Source organism: Aethalodelphis obliquidens, unplaced genomic scaffold (genome assembly GCF_003676395.1).
Source record: "Aethalodelphis obliquidens isolate GAN/ISIS:26980383/991018 unplaced genomic scaffold, ASM367639v1 scaffold16, whole genome shotgun sequence".
Lineage (NCBI taxonomy): Eukaryota > Metazoa > Chordata > Mammalia > Artiodactyla > Delphinidae > Aethalodelphis > Aethalodelphis obliquidens.
The window spans coordinates 12,126,390-12,139,419 of record NW_020837960.1 but is presented as its reverse complement, the minus strand read 5'-3'; the positions used below and the strand labels follow the sequence as shown (position 1 = coordinate 12,139,419).

At 41.4% G+C, this 13,030-nt stretch overlaps 1 protein-coding gene across 1 annotated transcript; it reads left to right on the top strand.

Annotated features, from left to right (window-relative positions):
* Window positions 1-11,877: 11,877 nt before the first annotated feature.
* On the top strand, window positions 11,878-12,757 carry LOC113625541 (small integral membrane protein 2). The gene is given in 3 exon segments (XM_027116115.1): window positions 11,878-11,900; window positions 12,288-12,321; window positions 12,323-12,757. Coding segments are annotated over 3 exon segments (348 nt in total). The 3' UTR covers window positions 12,614-12,757.
* The last annotated feature ends 273 nt before the right edge of the window (window positions 12,758-13,030 follow it).

Sequence of the window (13,030 nt, the reverse complement as noted above, 5' to 3'; positions counted from 1 at the left end):
CAGCCCTCCCACCCCTCTGACTGCAGGCACCACTACTGCCCCAAAGCTCCTTGGATACTGAAACTGGCCTTAATGGCACTCAAGTTCACCGTCCCCTGTAGATACCTCCAAATCGATGGTTGGACACCACGAGCCCTGGAGGGCACATGCACAGGAGAGTTATTCCGCTAGCCCTGACCAATCTGCCCCTTGCTCCCCACCTTCTGGTGCCTTAGAGGGTCCCCGAACGTTTCAGAAAAATGTCTACCCTCTGCAGGTTAAGAAGAGATTCAGAGCTGCATTTGGTCAAACCTACACAGCTTGTCACTGAGGGGATCCTGGCCTCCTGACTCTACATCCAGGGTTTTGGTCAAGTGCAAGTACTTTGGAGACATGTAGCCTGTGTTTGAACACAGGTTGTACTGCTAAGCAGTTGGCGGGTGATCTTGGGGCAAGTTACTTAGCTTTCCTAAGCCTTGGTTTCCCCCACTGCAAAAAGAGGTGATAATTTATCTCCCTCACAGGACTATAGTGAGAATTAGAAAATGTGTGTAAAAAGCTTAGCACATGGCCAGCCATTTATTAAAGACTTATAACATGAAGATTGTAGTTGATGCTGTGATACAACACCAGCTTCCCCCCAGGTCCGACACATTCATTTTCCTGGCTGCCAATAGCTCCGTAAGCCAAAGGAAGCTCTCTTGCTCAAGGTCATGTCCCTTTTCTGGGGCGTCCCATATTCAATGATGGGTTGATGTGAGAGTACAAGCTCTGGTCCTCTTTGCCCCAGAAGGGTCATCAGTAGAGTCCCCTTTCACCTTTAGAGTCTCTCCTGAGATCAGCTTAGATATTTGTCGCCATCGCAGTGGGGTTCAACTTTTCCTTCTAGTCATGTTTCTTCTGCTGTCCTACAGGTGTTACGCCCTAAGGCAGTCCTGGATAAATTTGCTGCACGCAGATCTCAGAGTCTCAGAGGACCCATGCTGTAATGATGATGAGGAAGATGACGTGGTGATCGCACCTCACTGCTGTTAAAGATCAAGCCTGTGCTGATATTGACAAGAAATGGCGGCAAATTAATTGATTGGCTTATATTTATTGCCTATTCTCAAATAAGTTCTTTCTTTGTTTATCTGAAGTTTCTATTCGAAAGAAAATACACAAACTTGAATTTCACAAGTATGTGTGATTTACAAAAGTGTGATACTTCTTTAGCAAGAACCCAGCTTCAGGCTCCTTTCAGACACTGATTATTCTCAGTAAGTCACTAGTCTGGGTTAAGCAATATTTATCTTTTGTGTTAGAACTGCAAACCAAACAACAGCTAATTCATGAATTCAGGTATAACTGTTGTTACCTATTTTTTCCCCAAAGTCTAAATCATACGTATAGTAAACTCTATTATTAGGTTTTGTAAGAGTATAGTATCATTTGGGCAAACCAATATTCTGATAAATAGAATTTTCATATTCCACACATGCTTCACCAATTTTTAATGAATTAGAAATCAGTAAAACATATTTAACACCAAAAGTCTGCTGCACACAATCTAATTTTATTTTTGGTAATTCCAAAGGCATTTGGCATTTGAATGATTAGCAGTGTGTTACAAATGTGCCGAAATAACAGTTACTAGAGAATGACAAAGTCAGTTTTAATCTAACTGTATCTATTATGATATACATGAATATCCATATTTGCATACATTCATCTTGTTTAATATAATTATGAGAACTGTTGTTATAAAAATTGGTAATTGCAGTATAGCTGCTCGTGGGCGCAGCAGGGAACTCATTGATTTGAATGGGCTTAGATAGACAGATTTTTAAAGTAAGATAAAATTTACATATACTGTATATTAGGTGTAGAGTTTGATGAATATTCAAAACGATATATACTTATGTAACCAACAAGATATACAACATCTCCAAAGCAGGCATTACGTGGGAAGATCTTGGATTTTTGGCTTTCCCCAATAGTGTGCTTGGTTTCCCAAGATAGCTTGTCAACTCCTGGATCCCAGTGCCTGCTTTGATCCTTTTCTCATCTCCACTGCTTCTTGCAGCTTCCCTTGGCGTCCACTGTATCTTTCCTCTGCTGGTCCTCACTGCACACAGTTTTCATCAGATTGGAGGTGAGTTCTTTCATTTTCCCGAGTGGTGGCTGTTTCCATCTTTTCCTTTCCAACAGTGTGTTGTTGGCTTACTAGTTTCAAATGATCTTTCCTCACGATGAACACACACAGTGATCAGATTTCTTCCCCCCTTCAGGAGCTTTCCAAACGTGTGCTCATAAATCTTCCCAGTACAGTCCTGGGTAATGAGTAGGGAGCAAGTTATATGCTTTGCTTTTATATATGGAAACCTCAAAGCTAAGTGAAGTTAAATGGCTTCCTGCAATGACTCTGACGCTAACTCAGAATTATATGATCCAGTTTGTGCCATGTTTGTTTTTGTTTTTGTTTTCTCCCTCCAGCAGGAAGGAGAGTATGGTGGAGTTCCTAAGGCAGTTCTCTCTTCAAGCCTCTCAATTTTTCTCACCTCTACTTGAGAGGCTATTCCATGGTCCGAGTATGAGGAAACAGTGAGCTGTAAGGAGACACAGCAGTAGGAAGAGACACAGGGAGATCTGGTGTGAGAAGCCTCAGGTCTTGGTCATGTTTTTAGAGATTAGGAACAAGAAAGAGGGAGCAAAGGGTCAAAGATGGACACAAAAAAATTAGTCAAAGCAGTAGTTCTTCACACTTCTTGTAGTTATCTGCACACTTCCTGCAGTGTCACCTTCAGCAGCTTAATAGTTTCATTTAACTGGAGGCAAAAGGAAAATTTAGTTTGACTCTTTGCAGTATCAAAAAGATGATGATGAAGAAGTTGTAAAGAAGATACTGAATTTTCTGGGAAATCCTCCTTCTCCACTCCAGACATTCCTCCCTCCAAATGTTGCTCTTTACCTTAACTGATTGGCTTTGTGGAAATAGCCACATTTAGGTATTAAAGGACATATATATTTAGAGGCTTAGGAAGTTACACCAAAAGATTTTTCCATGCTCTGGGCAGTGGGAGGGGTAGCCACCCAGTGTGTTAAATTTTTCAGAAGGAACTGTGCAGCTGGCTTCGCCAATGCCCTACCTCTGCAAACAGAGTCAGGAGACGGGAGCAGTTGGAAATGGTACCATTCTCCTGCTGCTCTTATTGGCTGCCTCGCAGTTCACCTCATACCCTTGGCATAATGCCTGTGTTGTGGGATTTGACAGTTGCAACATCTAATCTGCCTCAAAGGCTCTCCTCACGTCCAGGGACTTCCACAGGACCTCCCTTAGTCTGCTGTAAGATCTAACCGCAACCTTAATTATTAGTCTTCTTGAGAGAACCAGGGAGACTGTCTCCCACACCATGACTCCATCCACTCAGCTTTGAATGAACAATCCAGCTCTTTACAGCTAACTCCCCAAGTAAGCGTCAAACCCAAAGTGTGAGTAAAATAACTACGTGCCTTAAATAACACAGCCCAGTCATGCCACTCCTATTTTGCTTCTTAGGAAGTGTTTTACACTCATCTGCAGCCTGAGTAAAACTTTCTCTGGTACCTCCCTCTGACTCATGAGAGCATCAACTTAATCCATGGTAATAAGAAAGTATTCTATTTAGCTGTACTTGTGGAAGAGGCATGATTAAGGTTGCTTAGCAGTAGACATTGGTTTATTAAAAACAACTGTCTGTGAGGAAATCACTCCCTCATTTTCCTATGCATTCGTGTCTTCTGGTTGATTGAATTGCTAACTGAATTGCTCAGAAGATTTTCTCCTTATATGTGCTGGGGGGGGACCTGGAGAGCAAAACGGCTGGGAAAGACTCAATATTAGAAACAAGACTAGATGCCTTGAAGCAACTAGGTGGACCATGTTTCTTCTGTCTAGAAAGTTGGAGGACTCAGAGCAGCTGTGTGTCCCCTGCCCAGCTGTGGGGTTTCATGTGACCTCAAGCAAGACGAGGGAGAAGCTCAGGGACGGAGAAGGGACAGGTGTCAAACTGGGGATGAGGACAATCATCTCTGGAAAGGATATAGACTTGAGTTGTTACATAGTGAACTGAAGCACCACAGATGCCAAACTCATTTTACTGAATTTTTTAGACTAACAGTAATGATTATGGGGCCAGGATGGTAGGGAAACTAGTAAAGCTACCTATGTAAGAAGGGTGGGAAGGAGAATCATTGACATTTATTGAATGATTATTATGCGCTACATTCTTCTCAAGTGTGCATGGAACATTCTCCAGGATAGATCACATCTTGGGTCACAAATCAAGCCTCGGTAAATTTAAGAAAATTGAAATCATATCAAGCATCTTTTCTGACCACAATGCTATGATATTAGAAATCAATTACAGGGAAAAAAATGTAAACTACACAAACACAGGGAGGCTAAACAATACATTACTAAATAACCAAGAAAACACTGAAGAAATCAAAGAGGAAATCAAAAAATACCTAGAGACAAATGACAATGAAGACACGATGACCCAAAACCTACGGGATGCAGCAAAAGCAGTTCTAAGAGGGAAGTTTATAGCTATACAAGCCTACCTCAAGAAACAAGAAAAATCTCAAATAAACAATCTAAACTTACACCTAAAGGAACAAGAGAAAGAAGAATGAACAAAACCGAAAGTTAGCAGAAGGAAAGAAATCATAAAGATCAGAGCAGAAATAAATGAAATAGAAACAAAGAAAACAATAGCAAAGATCAATAAAACTAAAAGCTGGTTCTTTGAGAAGATAAGCAAAATTGATAAACCATTAGCCAGACTCATCAAGAAAAAGAGGGAGAGGACTCAAATCAATAAAATTAGAAATGAAAAAGGAGAAGTTACGACAGACACCGCAGAAATACAAAGCATCCTGAGACTACTACAAGCAACTCTATGCCAATAAAATGGACAACCTGGAAGAAACGGACAAATTCTTAGAAAGCTATAACCATCCAAGACTGAACCAGGAAGAAATAGAAAATATGAACAGACCAATCACAAGTAATGAAATTGAAACTGTGATTCAAAATCTTCCAACGAACAAAAGTCCAGGACCAGATGGCTTCACAGGTGAATTCTATCAAACATTTACAGAAGAACTAACACCCATCCTTCTCAAACTCTTCCAAAAAATTGCGGAGGAAGGAGAACTCCCAAACTCATTCTATAAGGCCACCATCACCCTCATACCAAAACCAGACTAAGATACTACAAAAAAAGAAAATTACAGACCAATATCACTGATGAAAATAGATGAACAAATCCTCAACAAAATACTAGCAAACAGAATCCAACAACATATTAAAAGGATCATACACCATCATCAAGGGGGACTTATCCCAGGGATGCAAGGATTCTTCAATATATGGAAATTAATCAATATGATACACCATATTAACAAATTGAAGAATAAAAACCATACGATCATCTCAATAGATGCAGAAAAAGCTTTTGACAAATTCAACACCCATTTATGATAAAAACTCTCCAGAAAGTAGGCATAGAGGGAAACTACCTCAACATAATAAAGGCCATATATGACAAACCCATAGCAAATATCATTCTCAATGGTGAAAAACGGAAAGCATTTCCTCTAAGATCAGGAACAAGACAAGGATGTCCACTCTCACTACTATTATTCCACATAGTTTTGGAAGTCCTAGCCACGGCAATCAGAGAAGAAAAAGAAATAAAAGGAATACAAATTGGAAAAGAAGAAATAAAACTGTCACTGTTTGCAGATGACATGATACTATACATAAAGAATCCTAAAGGTGCCACCAGAAAACTACTAGAGCTAATCAATGAATTTGGTAGAGTAGCAGGATACAAAATTAATGCACAGAAATCTCTTGCATTCCTATATACTAAGGATGAAAAATCTGAAGAGAATTTAAGGAAACACTCACATTTACCATTGCAACAAAACGAATAAAATACCTAGGAATAAATCTACCTAGGGAGACAAAAGAACTGTATGCAGAAATCTATAAGACATTTATGAAAGAAAGTAAAGATACAAACAGATGGAGAGATATACCATGTTCTTGGATTGGAAGAATCAATATTGTGAAAATGACTATACTACCCAAAGCAATCTACAGATTCAATGCAATCACTATCAAATTACCAATGGCATTTTTCACAGAACTAGAACAAAAAAAGTCTTCAAATTTGTATGGAGACAAAAAAGACCCTGAAGAGCCAAAGCACTCTTGAGGGAAAAAAACGGAGCTGGAGGAATCAGACTCCCTGACTTCAGACTATACTACAAAGCTACAGTAATCAAGACAATATGGTACTGGCACAAAAACAGAAATATAGATCAATGGAACAAGATAGTAAGCCCAGAGATAAACCCATGCACCTATGGTCAACTAATCTATGACAAAAGAGGCAATGATATACAGTGGAGAAAAGACAGTCTCTTCAATAAGTTTTTCTGGGAAAACTGGTCAGCTACATGTAAAAGAATGAAACACTCCCTAACACCATACACAAAAATAAAGTCAAAATGGGTTAAAGACCTACATGTAAGACCGGAGACTATAAAACTCTTAGAGGAAAACATAGGACAAACACTCTTTGACATAAATCACAGCAAGTTCTTTTCTGATCCACCTCCTAGAGTAATGGAAATAAAAACAAATGGGACCTAACGAAACTTCAAAGTTTTTGCATAGCAAAGGAAACCATTAACAAGAAGAAAAGACAACCCTCAGAATGGGAGAAAATATTTGCAAATGAATCAATGGACAAAGGATTAATCTCCAAAATACATAAACAGCTCATGCAGCTCAATATTAAAAAAACAAACAACCCAATCCAAAAATGGGCAGAAGACCTAAATAGACATTTCTCCAAAGAAGACATACAGATGGCCAAGAAGCACATGAAAAGCTGATCAACATCACTAATTGTTATTGAAATGCATATCAAAACTACAATGAGGGATCACCTCACACCAGTTAGAATGGGCATCATCGGAAAATCTACAAACAACAAATGTTGGAGAGGGTATGGAGAAAAGGGAACCCTCTTGCACTGTTGGTGGGAATGTAAATTGATACAGTCACTATGGAGAACAGTATGGAGGTTCCTTAAAAAACTAAAAAAAATTACCATATGACCCAGAAATCCCACTACTGGGCATATACCCAGAGACAACGATGATTCAAAAAGACACATGCACCCCAATATTCATTGCAGCACTATTTACAATAGCCAGGTCATGGAAGCAACCTAAATGCCCATCGACAGATGAATGGATAAAGAAGTTGTGGTACATATATACACCGGAATATTACTCAGCCATAAAAAAGGAACGAAACTGGGTCATTTGTAGAGACGTGGCTGGATCTAGAGACTGTCATACAGAGTGAAGTAAGTCAGAAAGAGAAAAACAAATATCGTATATTAATGCATATATGTGGAACCTAGAAGAATGGTACATATGAACTGGTTTGCAGGGCAGAAATTGAGACAGAGATATAGAGAACAAATGTATGGACACCAATGGGGGAAAGCGGCAGGGGGGCGGCGGGTGGTGTCATGAATTGGGCGATTGGGATTGACATGTATACACTAATATGTATAAAATGGATGACTAATAAGAACCTGCTAAATAAAAAAATAAATAAAATAAAATTCAAAAAAGTAAGAATCACTAGATGTTCCTATATAATTTATTAAATAATTTATCATGCCCTCATTGTTTCAAAATCTGTTTATATCAAAACAAAAAATGTATAATGGGAAAAAGAAGACAATGGATGTGATAGTCATTTTGTAATGCATGTAGAGAAGTGTTGCATAAAAATACATATATAATAAAGGTGGTTATAAAAGAAAAAAAAGATTATTATGTGCTAGCCACTGTTTTAAGCATTTTTGGTACATAGAAATAATTGCTATTAGTTTAACATTGCTTTAAAGATGAGAAACCAAGACTTGAGAGGTTAAGTTCGTGAATTTGTTTACTTGTAAGTAGCAGCGATGGGATTTGAACTCTGGACACCAACATTTCTATCCACTGCACTACCTAGGCCCTCGGTTCTCAGATAATTGTGACCATGGTGGGAATTGTGGCCCTCAGCTGTCAGACCTTTCCATTTTTCAAGAAGTTTATCTGAATTTATCAATGAGAAATTTCTGAATTTTTAAATCATTGGAAATATCTTTGCTTTTTTTTTTAATGTTTTCATAAGACTCAGGTCAGCAATTGGATGCAGACCGAATGTGATCTAGGATTACTTCCTGCCCAAAGTCATTAGGTCACTGCTCAACCTGCAACCCTGTGCACATGCTGGGGAAACCTGCACCAAGGAAGTAGAAATATAAACAGGAACTTGTCCCATTGCAGGAAATGCCCTTTGTGGAAGCTTTGTAGCATTGGGTCATCAGAGGGAGTTTGTCCACCTAGGCTTTGCTAGTTTCACCAGAAACCTAGGGAAAATGTGGATTTCAGATTTGCAATGGAATAGTCTAGACCTGTGTGTTTAGACCAGAGTGCCACTGATCCCGTTCAAAGAGGTCAGTGAAAGCTGTGATACTGACCCTCTCAGCCCTCAGGGGACTGGGGAGTTTCTGTGGTCTAGAGGTCCCTTAGATGGTCACCTCTAGCCACAAGTAGCTCCTCTTTTCAGTTTACCCCATGTTGCAAATATTATAATTTTTAAAAAATATGTGCCATGAAGTTAAAACAGTTGGGAAGTACTGTTGTGGCCTATTTCTCATGTAATATGTTGCCCTAACTTACCATCAGCTTTTTTCCTTTTAATGAATGGGATCTACATTTTTATATGAATCCTTTAATGAAACTTTCCTCTTCTGCTCACCTGGATGGTAGGACATCCTCCTCCTGGTTCTTACCCTGCTCATTATTCATGGATCTTTTCATTAAAAACAAATAATTTCATTCACTTATTCATTCATTTTAGTTCTCTTCCTGACTTTCAATTTTACACAGCAATTTGGTACTATTTGCTATCAATTCATTCAATAATGATTTGTTATGTGTTTGGAAAGGTCCCTGGGGAAGGGGTGTGAGGCCTAAGAGAGCAATCATTCTGTCTTGGTCTTCCTGGGACATTTCCAATTTTAGCACTGAATGTCCCAGGGACCCTCAGTCCTGGGCTAACTAGGATGGTTGGTCCCCCTAGGCCTAGCTAACAGGTAGAGCTGTTGTCACAGAGAGAATGAAAGACTCTTCTTCATATGGGTGGGTAGGTATGGAGAAGACAGGGGACAGGGGAGGGTTTCACACAAAATAACCTTAATTTTTTACTACATAGGTGTAAGGTCATCTGCTGAGAGAAAGGGGAGCAGATGGTAGAGGAAGTGTCATTCAATGAAGCCTAGTTCCCTTCATACCATGTGCTTCTAAAACAACAGCAACTTATGTTAGGTGCATCTATGCTTTGCCTGGATGTAATTGGTCATTTCCTGAATGCAAATTAATACGAACAACTAAAAAAGGGAAATGATTCTATATTTATTTTTCAAAAATAAAAGGCAAGTGCAAAATACATAATCTATTACACTGAGGCATCATCTAGATCATTAGATGTACCTGTTCCTGTAACTGCCATTCTTTAGTAATGACATGCCCTCAACTGGCTACCACGCTCCTGCCCCCCGTCCCCACATCCTAAAGAACACACCCGGCTTACGTAATAGTAACTTAAAAATGGGGGAAAAGTGGCTATAGCAGAGGGAGGGAAGTACCTGATTTGATATATGGCCCTCAAAGATCCACTGGACTGTAGGTGCTGTATGGCTGTGAGAGGGGCCAAGGACAGGGCAAGTGTAACAACATGACCTTGGACAAGCACTTAACCTTTCTGTGCCCTGATGTCTCCCTTTGCAAAATGAAGGGATGGATTACAGAAGCCCCTAAGGTCCCTCGTGTGTTCTAGAATTCTAGCACTTTTTGAAGGACTGTAAGGGGAGAAAAGCAGTTACAAATACATGTGCGTGCACATACACAAACACACACACGTTAGAAGTCTTTGGTATGTGAAGCCAAGAGGACAGGTCAGAGATCCCTTCAAAAAATTAGGATTATGACTAGGATGAATCAAGCCCTAGGACACTGAGATCCAGGCAGCTCTGTGAAAGTTTGTAACAAAGGAAGTCTCACTCCCCACATCAGAAGCAAACTTCTCATAATGGACTTTCACAGTTGAGAAAACATTTTCACGTAGAACAATAGCTTGCAGACTGAGAAGCATTTGAACACAATAGTGTTGCATTTGATCCTCACACAATCTTGGGAGGCAGGCATCAGAGTTTCTATTCTCTCCATTCTATAGATGAGAAAACTAAGTCTGCAAGTAGTTAAGGTCACAGAGCTGAGTCTTGGACTCTGTTCCCATGAATCTCTGTAACCTCTACAGAGAATGGGGGTCAGTGGGGTCTTACCACTGAGCAGCCATCTCAGAAGTAGGAGCCCTGGGTGTGGAGCCTTCAGGACCCCTGGAACACAGGATGGAGCACAGGCCTGTGGTTGTGAATGCCATGACTGTCGGGTCACCAGAGATACACTAGATTCAAGGGTAGCCTGACCAGTCTGTGTCCTTACTCTCTGCTGGGGTTGTGTCCTTGTGGTCACATCTCCAATCTGGTCACTGCTGGACTCCCTCATCCTGATTGTTCCAGGACCATGGCTTTGGGGTTCTGGGAGGCTGTGGGACTGAAATGATCTAGGAGTCTGTGAGGACTCATGCTTCTCTGCTGCGTGCTGTCGAGTGAAGTGGGATGCTATGGTACCCCTTTTGATGCTGTTTAGATGGCCCGTCCACTACAGATTATTATTCCACGAGTAGACCTGTAATGTATTCTTGTACATCTGAATTTAATTAAGAACCTTTTTCTCACTGACATGAACGTGGTTTTACTGTTTCTGGCCAGGCCAGACAAAGATGTTAGAAGACAGATTTCTGAATTGTGGGCCAATTTCCCTGATCTTTTAAACCCAAGGCCCCTGTTCTGAGACAGAGATTTATGACTTTGACATGCTGTCTTCAACCACTCTCTGGTCACTAGGGAGTATGCAGAAGCAACGGCTCCAAGAGTCAAGGTTGTCCCCTGCAACCTCACCAGGATCCTCGTGGGATTCAGAGGATTACTTAATTTTCAGTATTCAGAGGACGGTGTCAGGATCACCCCAGCTTTACTTAATCATCTCATGACTTGGGAGCGTTGGTGATGGGATTAAATCTTTGTGCTGTGGTCCATTTCTGATGTGTTGGCCTGTGGAGCCTCAAAGGGCAACGTGAGCTCTACTTTTCTGTTCCCAAAGGACGAAGGCCGGAAACTCATGTACTATTTTGTCCCGTGGCTTCTCTGTTTAGCAATACCTCACCTTTGGTGCTGATGCTGCTTAAAAATAAGAGAAGGTGCAGGAACACTGACAGTTGTTACCAAGGGCACTTCTCACATCCTCTGCCCCTCCGCATGTGTGATGGCCACACCACCCGCACTTGGGGCAGTAAAAGCCTGCACCCTTTAATCACCTCCCACTTGCTCACCCCAGCTGTTGACTCAGCTTTAAACATCCAGCCCAGGGAACATTGCCTCTTTGGTGCATGTCATAATCAGGAGATTACGGTTCTCTTCAGATTCTCACTCCACTCCATTGAGGGTGGAGCGCTTGGGAAGCAGGGATGAGGGGATGGCGGCATCCCTCCGTCCATCCATTCACACCTCCATCCAGTCTTCCCTTACACAGCGTCTGACTGCCCACTGTGCGCCATGTGCTAAGCTGGGCGCTGTGCATTCAGTGGTGAACACAGAAGACGCTATCTCAAGGAGCAGCTTCTGTTTCAATAGAGCAGCCCAAGGAACTTCACCTGCTATTATTTCGGGTATGCTTCTTACTGCCAAGAGTCTGTAGGTGTTTAGGGACCTCATTAAGGTTTGGAAGCTCTGGATCCTCACTGCTCCTTTGGAGCCTGGCCCTTGGTTGGGCCAGGCCCTCAACGTGCCACTGTCAGCACTTTCCACATGAGTACTATGCATGGGGCGGGGCCAGGCCTGGGGCCCCCTGAAGGCTGTGTCACCCCTGGCTCTAGCCACAGAGGCTTCATCACAGAGGGAAGCTGAGCTGTGAGCATGTTGCTAGGCTGTGGCTATTTATTTTTATAAACGAGGCTTGTGCTTAATTTAGAAATCTGCTTTTGCTTTTTTTCCCCTTTGTTCCAGCATCATCTGGCTGTCTGGCACCATCAAAGAATTGTATTTCTGACCCAACAAGAGCTCATGGGTGAATGGGGGCAGGAAAGAGGTTGGGGAGAGGACTGATGCCAGCCAGGCTGCCTCACGGGGAGGGGGAGACACTTGGCCATGTCACTAGCATCCTGTTCGGCTTTCGGATGAGTTTCATCTATGACACGTACAGAGTCCTCACTTGGAACAAGAGGATTAAAAGAGGCCCTGGCGCTCGCTCCTCTTCTGATTAACCACACCTTGGCATACAGCGGAACAGAAGGCAAAGCTGCACAGAAAAGGACCAAAGTCAGGTGCCAGAAGCAGGTGACATCCAGACTCCCAGTTCGTTGGATGCAGCTATTTCAATAGAGCCACTTTTTTGTGTGGCTATTTAGACATGAGGATATTTCGATTTGGCTTAAAAATTAAGCTGATAAGTGTTAGTTTTTCGGCCCAGGGAATATAGCCAATGTTTTATAATAACTTTCAATGGAGTATAATCTATAAAAATATTGAATCACTGTGTTTGTATACCTGAAACTAATATAACACTGTAAGACAACTATACTTCAATAAAAGAGAATTTTAATTAAATGATGAATAAAATGGGCACTTTATACCCCACCTTTGAGTTTCACCCTAGCCCCGAGCTTTGTCCTATTGCCAATCCTAATCCTACCTCTGGGCGTCAAGGTGTGTGGATCGGGGAAAGGTATGGTAGAGGTTCAACATGGAAGAGATATACCAGGGATCAGGTAACAGTTAAGGACGGAGTAAATGTCAGGAATAAGGTGCCCTAAGAACCGAGGGCA